The sequence below is a fragment of the Nicotiana sylvestris genome, chromosome 12 (assembly GCF_000393655.2).
Source record: "Nicotiana sylvestris chromosome 12, ASM39365v2, whole genome shotgun sequence".
NCBI lineage: Eukaryota > Viridiplantae > Streptophyta > Magnoliopsida > Solanales > Solanaceae > Nicotiana > Nicotiana sylvestris.
The window spans coordinates 136,576,858-136,585,616 of record NC_091068.1 but is presented as its reverse complement, the minus strand read 5'-3'; the positions used below and the strand labels follow the sequence as shown (position 1 = coordinate 136,585,616).

The window sequence follows — 8,759 nt, the reverse complement described above, 5'->3', positions numbered from 1 at the left end:
TGAAGGGGAAACTACCCCTATGTGTTGTAATTGATATTTTCTACTTATTGTGGGGGGGAGGAGCTATGTACGCACGAGGAGACGAGAGTCCATACGTAGTTAGATTCATGTTATTGTCCGGGTAGACTTAGGTTCACACCATGCTATACTTGTACTATAGGGATTATCTTTGCTCGTTTAGTTCTTTTATTTTGCATTACGACTTGAGACTAGACATGTGTAGAGTGATAGACTTGCTAATGTAGAGATTTCACGAGTTTCATGATTTGCCACGGAATAATGGTGTTCTTCTTACGAATTTTCTCATACGCTATGCGTTTTATCCGAAAGGTTATCCTTAAAAATTATAACTCACACGTTCATTCATGAGTAGGGTTAAGGACCTATTAAAGCTTCTTATTCTTATGGGATCGGTCCGTTCTCCTCGGCAGGTTTATGTACTTCACATCTTACGCGATCGGGCCGATCGCCTCGGTATGATTTATGTATCACACTCTCATGGGAGCGGGCCGTTCGCCTCGGTAGTTTAATGCATCTATGGTTCGTGCCGTTTGACTCTCGGCAGTGCACAAATTATGATGGGATCGGGCCGTACGCCTCAGCATTTCTGTGAAATATCTTCATATATATATATATATATATATATATATATATATATATATATATATATATATATATATATATATATATATATATATATATATATATATATATATATATATATATATATATATATATATATATATATATATATATATATATATATATATATATATATATATATATATATATATATATATATATATATATATATATATATATATATATATATATATATATATATATATATATATATATATATATATATATATATATATATATATATATATATATATATATATATATATATATATATATATATATGTACCACGTATTTATACTTGTTTATTTCATTTATTACTCTGCCTCATATTTGCTTACCTCTTTACTGTACCTGATATTATTAGACAACTAGTAAGTGTCGATGTCGATCCCTCATCACTACTCATCCGCAGTTAGGCTAGATCCTTACTAGCTCACGTTGATTTGCGTACTCATACTACACTTGCTGCACATTTTTGTACAGGTACATTTATGTTTGGTGGTCCTTTGGGCGCGGAGGCGCGGATGATGCGGGGACTTACCTTGAGCTGTATTTCATGTTATGATCCGCAATTAGCAGAGTCTCCTTCAAAGTTAATTATAATTTTTCTAACTAATTTGTATTCTGGACAGATGTTGTATTTTATTTTACTTCCTAGTTGATTCTCATGCACTTGTGACACCGGGTTTTGGAGGTGCTTACGGGTTATTCATTAATGTAGTTGCAAAAATATTTTCATTCACTTTGCAAATCCCATTTTGTACTATGTAAAGAAAATTATGATTTAAAAATTACTAAAAAGAGTAATGAAGTTAATCATCTATTGTTGTCTGACAACAGTGTTAGGCCCCATCACTACCCTTAATAGATTTTGGGTCATGATAGATTCAAAGAGGGCATCAGCCTTGAGCAGAACTCTCTTCTTAGCCTTTAATTCATTGACACTTATTACTCTCTTTGGGTTTGGTGTTTAATGGCAACGAAAGGTATTCAATGTGGATCATTCACTATACACGACCTGCATATTAGCATGATTCCCTTAGCATATAGGTACTATTAGTAACTTCTTCTTTTAATCTTTGCTTAGTATGATTCCTTTAGTATTTTAAACGCTGTTAGTGATTTTTTTTTAAGTCTTTGTTTGAGAATTTTATGTATGTATATGTATACAATACTGTTATTCTAATGACCTTCTCTTTTATTTTTGGGAATGTACACCGATTTGGGCCTATCGAGTTTTTTAAGAACTCAGGCCCAAATCCAGCTCTACTATGGTCCAAGGGTCTGTCATCGCTCGCCATTGTTATTGCTGGGCCTGCCTTTTTGAAGCCCAAACCTCTCAGAGTCACTTATTTCCCTTCACTTCTTTACTTGCTATTTTTCATTAATCTTCAGTTGCACTATGTCATTGCCCATTGCTGTTTTTCCTGTTGATTATCTCATTATATGTATGACAAGCATATATTGGATTGAATGTTTATCCTTATCTTTTGATTCGTAAAATAACTTAGGCAAGCCTTAAAGAACTTAGGATTTAAAAGAAGTCTTAGTTAGTAATTAATTCAATAACTTCTAATCACGAGCTTATTATCAATTCATTATGCCTCGCTAACCCTCTCCTTAAAGATTTTTGAAATCCAAAGGTTTAACAAATGTGGCAGCCCTCTTGTCAAAGAGAAAAACAGAATTGTCGCGATTTAATCTTCCAAAAAGAGAACCAACTATTTCGAAGGATTAAGGTGTTGCCCTAAAGCAAAGGCTTTCAAAAAGTTTTCTACTTCAAAACTAAGGTATATCTTAGGATCATTTTCATAACATTTTTACCACATTAGAATGACATGAACCTCCATTGATTTAGGAAACAAAGTGCTTTAATTTGGTTTCCTTTTCACATATATACAAACGCTTCCATCTTTTGAAGTTCTTTTTCTCATATATATATATATATATATACATACATATATATATATATATATATATATATATATATATATATATATATATATATATACTAACACTAATTCCTAATGGATTTTTTTTCTTTAAACCATGATCTCCCCTTATAGATATTATATCCCAATAAATGGTAAGCTATACCCTTAGAACATTAGTTAATTCATAGTACAAATAATTAATTCCAAACCAAGTCTAAGTCCTATGGATCTATCTCACGTAGATTTTAAGGGATGCCTAATACCTTCCCCTTAGAAGAAAAAGAATCCTTACCCATGATCTTACCGGTTAGCAGACCAATAAAGAATATAATGTTTAGTAATTAAATAGGTACCCTAGTATACCATTAAATATTAGGTAGTGACTCTCTTTCATCAACAACATAGGAACCATAAGTTGAATCTTATTTTGACTAATGCAAAATAGGATGCAACACCCAGTCATTGAGGGACCAGGTTTTTAGTTCAATTTGATTAATCCCAACTTAGTCGATTCTTTTCAAAATTCTCTCTACTCAGTTCTTTGGTGAAGATACCAGCTACTTGGTCCTCTGTTTTGCAAAACTTCATACAAATAAGACCCTTTTCAACATTGTCCTTGAGGAAATGATGACGCACGTCAATGTGCTTTGTCCTCTTATGTTGAACCGGGTTCTTTGCCATATTGAGGGCACTTGTGTTATCACACAGCAGTGGCACACAATTGGAAAATATACCAAAATCTTCTAATTGTTTCTTCATCCATAGTAGTTGAGCACAACATGATGCAGCTGCTATATATTCAACTTCTACAGCGAAGAGGGCTACATAATTTTGTTTCTGTGTACCCCATGAAATTAAGCATCATCTTAGAAAGTGTGTCATACCAAATATGCTCCTCTTATCCACCAGATAGCCATCATAATCAGCATCAACATACCCAATTAAGTCGAAATTATCTCCTGAGGGAGAATAATGGATCAGGTCCTACATTCCTTTGAGATATCTCAGGATTCTCTTAGCAGCTTTCAAATGAGGTTCTTTAGGACTTGATTTGAATCTAGTACATAACCCCACATTGAACACAATGCCAGGTCTGCTGGCAATTAGGTACAAGAGTGAATCAATGATACCACGATACATGGTTTTATTTACAGGGGAACCATGTTCGTCCATGTCTAGATGGGTGGCAGTAGCAATGGGAGTATCAATGGTCTTTGAACTTTCCATCTCAAAACTCTTCAGAAGCTCCTGAATGTATTTCTACTAATTTATCATCATCCCCTTAGAAGTTTCCTTAACTTGCAGTCCTAAGAAGAAGTTCAGTTCCTCCATCATACTCATCTCAAACTCGCTTCCCATAAGCTTGGAAAACTCCTCACACAAGGAATTATTTGTTTCACCAAAAATGATATCGTCAACATAGATCTGCACAATTAGCCGGTTCCTCCCTCTTTTTTTTTTAGAAAAAGAGTGTTGTAAATTTTCCCTCTAGTGAAGCCATTTTCCAGCTGGAATCTGACAACCTTTCATACCATGCACGAAGGGCCTGCTTTAATCCATATAAGGCTTTTTCAAGCTTGAATACATGTTCGGGATGATCATGGCATTCAAAACCAGGTGATTGTTTGACAAAGACTTCTTCCTTCAAATATCCATTCAAAAGTGCACTTTTAACATCCATTTGGAAAAATTTGAATTCCATATGAGATGCAAAATCAATAAGATTCTGATGGCTTCCATTCTTGAAACTGGAGCAAAATTTTAATCATAATCAATTCCTTCCTCTTGATTATAGCCTTGAACCACCAGCTTGCCCTTATTTCTTGTTTTATTTACAAACTCATCAAGCTTATTTCTGGACACCCACCTGATTCTAATAATTGTTCTATCTGAAGGTCGGGGAACCAGGTGACACACACTGTTCCTCTCAAATTGATGGAGCTCTTCTTGCATAGCAGCAATCCAGTCAACATCTTTCAATGCTTCCTTTATATTTTTTGGCTTAATTTGAGACAGAAAAGCCAAGAAAGCAAACATGTTTCTTGTCTTTGATCTAATCTGAATTCCTGAATCTAAAGGAGTGATTACATTCTGGAGAGGATGTGAGCTTTTGTGCTTCCAGTTAGACACCCGAGTCTTCAGGGTGAGAAGGACAGGTTCCGTTGTTGGCATCCATGGAAGTGTGAGTACCACTTCTCTACTCAGCATCAGGGGTGCCTTACACAACATCAACAACTCTATTTTCTACTTCGGTTGTTGTGATGGAGGGATCAGGTTCCTCTTAATTAGCTAGAGGTTCTACTGCATCTTCTTCACTAGACTCATTGACCTGACTCATCAGATCTACCTTCCTGTTTGCTATATCAATGACTTCTCCAGGAATGTTTGAATACTTTCTATCTTGATCATTCTTATCATATGAATCCTTCCTATTTGGGTGGTGTGATTCATCAAAGATCACATGTATGCTTTTTCTACACATTGATTTCTTTTGTTGTAGACCTTATATGCTTTGCTTTGTGAAGAATATCCAAGAAAAATCCTTCATCACTATTAGCATTAAATTTTCCCAACTCTTTCTTACTATTATTGAGATCAAAATATTTACAACTAAATGTTGTTAGGTAAGTCAGCTTTGGTTTTCTCCTGTTTAGCAATTCATACGGGATCTTATTTAGGAGGGACCTGATCATGCACCTGTTTATCATATAGTAGGTAATGTTCGCTGCCTCAACCCAAGAGCTCTTTGGTACGCCGCTGTCAATTGGCATTGTCCTTGCTATGTCTTCAAGAGTTTTATTTTTTATCCCCACAACACCATTTTGTTTGGGTGTTCAAGGAGGTGAAAAATTATGACTTATACCATTTTCAACATAGAATTCATCAAATTCTGCATTGTCAAACTCGGTACCATGATTAGATCTTATGCTTACAACATTATGGCTCATATTCACTTGAATCTACTTCACAAAGGCAGCAAAGACTGGAAAGGTTTCATCCTTGGTTTTGAGGAACAAGGTCCATGTGAATCTGTAATAGTCATCAACAATAACAAAGATGTACTTCTTTCCTCCTCTGCTGGGCATCTTCATAGGTCCACACATATCCATATAGAGAAGATCATGTGACCTTGACGTGCTTACTTCCTTCTTTGGCTTGAATGAGGACCTGATTTGCTTCCCTTTCACACATACATCACACACCTTGTGATCCTAGAACTTTGACTTCGACAGCCCATGAACCAGGTCCTTCTTGATTAGCTTGTTCAACAGAGAGAAAATTGCATGTCCCAATCTTCTGTACCACAGTTCAGCAACATCACTCAAACATGTAGGATCGCCACTGCTCAGAGACTCAAAGTCGGCAACATAGATGTTTTTGAATCTTTTCGCCACTAGAACCACTTCACCAATTACAAGATTTGTGATTGTGCAAGACTTTAATAAGAAATCCACTTTATTTCCTTTGTCGCAAATTTGAGAGACACTCAGTAGGTTGTATTTCAAGCCATTCATATAATACACATTTTCATTTGAATGAGTGAGTGTCTTCCTAATATTTCCAACTCCCAGAATGTATCCCTTTTTATCATTACCAAAGGACACACTCCCACCTTGCAGGGATTTGAGTGAAAGAAAATCTTCCGTACTTCCAGTCATGTGTTTAGAACAATCACTATCCATATACCATCTTTGGTTGCTTCCTTTCACTAAAGCCCGCACAAGGAAATCAGAGATTAGACTTAGAAACCCAAACAAGTTTGGATCCCTTGTAATGAGGAAAGGGGAGAATTAAAATTCTTTTTGTCCAAGCAAGCATCACACGTTTCCTTTTTAGAGAACCAGGTTCCTTAGCAGTAGATATCTTTTCAACAAAAACTTTGCTTTTCTATTGGGACTAAAATCTTGCTTTACAGGAATCTTTGAAATGGCCAGTGTTACCACAATGAGTGCAAAGCTAATTATCATGTACATTAACATACTTGTTATGTGGTTTGTAGGGAGCCTTTTTTTTTTCAAAACTCAATTCCCTGCCTGTTTTCCCCATTATTTTTATACATGGAAGTGATTGTGTTAGAGGACCAGATCCACTTTAGAGATTTATCTAGGTCATTTTTAACCTTGCTTAGATCATCTTGAAGTTTTATATCTCTTTCAAGTTCAGCACAAAGACTCAATTTGCCTTTTTGAGTTCACTTTCAAGCTTAAGGTGTGCCTCCCTCGCCACTTCCTTTCCTTTTGAAGAGTTCATGCAATTTTCTATTGAAGCTTTTACAGAATTATTGTCTTTTTCAACTCTTCTACTATTTCCTTTAGATCCACAACTACTACTAGCAAGTCATCTCTCTCACGTTCTATCTCTTCAATTTTTCACAGTTAGAACATCTTTTTCTTTCTTTAAATCCTTTATTGTTTCTTTCAAATCAACAACTACGACCATTAAATCTTCTCTCTCATGCTCTATCTCTCTTATTTACTCAGTTAAAACACTTTTATCATTAATGAGATTATGGTAAGCATTAATTAAGACATTAATTAAAGATACCAACTTCTTTTGAGAATAAGACTTCAAATTTCTTTGGATGTCTAGAAAGTTTACCTCATCATCATCATCATCTTCATCCTCATCAAATTTTTCCATTAGGGCAAATATGGAGTCATATTTTCCTGCTTCGCTTTTAATGGTCATCATGAAGGTGTCGCCTTGTTCATCATCACCCTCAGATTCACTAAAGGAATCTCTCCATGCAGCAAGAGCTTGTTTCCTAACATTATTAGTGGCATCTTTTCTCTTGAATTTCCTGTCGGGGACCAGGTTCCTCTTGGCCATCTTATTTGAGTTGTACTTGTAATTTTCATGCTTGTAGAGAGGATAATATTCGATGAAATGTCCTGGCTTCCTGCATTTGTGACAACAATTATAACCTTTTGTTTGCTAGAGCTACCCTTTTTCGAAATACCTTAATTTCTACGAACCATTTTATAAAACCTCTGTGTCAAATAGGCGATGTCAACATCATCACCACTTGAGTCATTGTTGTCTACTTTGAGAACCAGGTTCTTCTCCTTTTTGGGTTCTCTTCTTTCATGATCCTTCTTCTTCATTTCGTAGGTCTTCAGATTTTCAATGAGTTCGTCAATCGTCGGCTTTTGCAGATCTTTTGCCTTTGTGATAGCATTGACTTTGCTCTCCCAGGAACTAGGTACCACACTGAGTATTTTTCTGACCAGTTTGTTCCTTAGGATAATTTTTCCTAGAGAATGAAGCTCATTGATATTAGAAGTGAAGCGAGTATATATTCTTGAATGGACTCATCCTCCTTCATCTTGAAGATTTCATACTCAATAGTGAGCATATCGATTTTTGACCACTTGACTTGAGTGGTACCTTCATGTGAAGTTTGGAGAGCCTCCCAGATCTCCTTGGCATATTGATATGTTGAGATTCGGTTGTATTCGTCTGGTCCAACACCACAAACGAGGATCTTCTTTGCTCAGAAGTTTTTCTCGATGGCTTTGCGATCGGCATCATTGTACTCCTTCATTGTCTTTGGAACTTGGACAACTGTCTCACCAATGGTCTTCATAGGAACAAAGGTTCTGTCATAGATGACATCCAAGAGCTCCCAATCTTCAGCCATAATAAAATCATGCATTCTTGTCTTTAGCATCCATAGTATGTCCATTGAATCTTGGTGGTTTGTAGGTTGATTAACTTTCTTCAAAATTTGGTGGAGCGGCCATGTAGATTCTTTTTAGTTGTTAGCCTTATAGAAAGAACCTGCTCTGATACCAATTGATGTAAACTAAAAGTCTATCAAACTGTATAGAGAACCTGGTTCTCTATCAGTTCTTATAGAATACACACACATACACACAACGGTAAGTAAATAACACAATAATATTTTATGTGAAAAACTCCCAGATTACGGAATTAAAAACCACAACCTACACTCATAAGATTTCAACTTCACTAACCGAGCACCTTTAAATTACAACATATTGTAACCTAGGAATTAAACTCTAAATCCCTAACCTTTTTGTAATAACTATATTACAAGCCTCTTTGTAATAACTCTATTACAAAGCTAACCACTTTGACTAATTTTAGTCAAACACAAATATATGTTTTATGGTTTACAAAGGTATCCTATGAGATGCTTCAAAATAAGCTGACTAAGA

The 8,759-nt window shown here is 35.5% G+C and overlaps 1 protein-coding gene across 1 annotated transcript; it reads right to left on the bottom strand.

The window, feature by feature from the left end:
• Positions 1 to 5,537: 5,537 nt before the first annotated feature.
• On the bottom strand, positions 5,538 to 8,263 carry LOC138883804 (uncharacterized). Its single transcript, XM_070164518.1, has 6 exons — positions 8,152 to 8,263; positions 7,567 to 7,831; positions 7,177 to 7,477; positions 6,402 to 6,465; positions 5,820 to 6,286; positions 5,538 to 5,663 (listed from the first exon to the last, which is right to left on the bottom strand). Exons 1-6 carry the CDS (start codon positions 8,261 to 8,263, stop codon positions 5,538 to 5,540), a joined length of 1,335 nt encoding a protein of 444 aa, XP_070020619.1.
• Positions 8,264 to 8,759: the final 496 nt, after the last annotated feature.

What these genes read in the sequence shown, in the direction of transcription:
- LOC138883804 (XM_070164518.1), bottom strand. Translation starts at nt 8,263, where the DNA reads ATGGACATACTATGGATGCTAAAGACAAGAATGCATGATTTTATTATG. An exon ending in AAGATGATGATGATGATGAG is followed by an intron (nt 6,466 to 7,176) that starts GTAAACTTTCTA and finishes TAGTCCCAATAG; the next exon opens with AAAAGCAAAGTTTTTGTTGA. An exon ending in TGGTTCTCTAAAAAGGAAAC is followed by an intron (nt 6,287 to 6,401) that starts GTGTGATGCTTG and finishes TGCGGGCTTTAG; the next exon opens with TGAAAGGAAGCAACCAAAGA.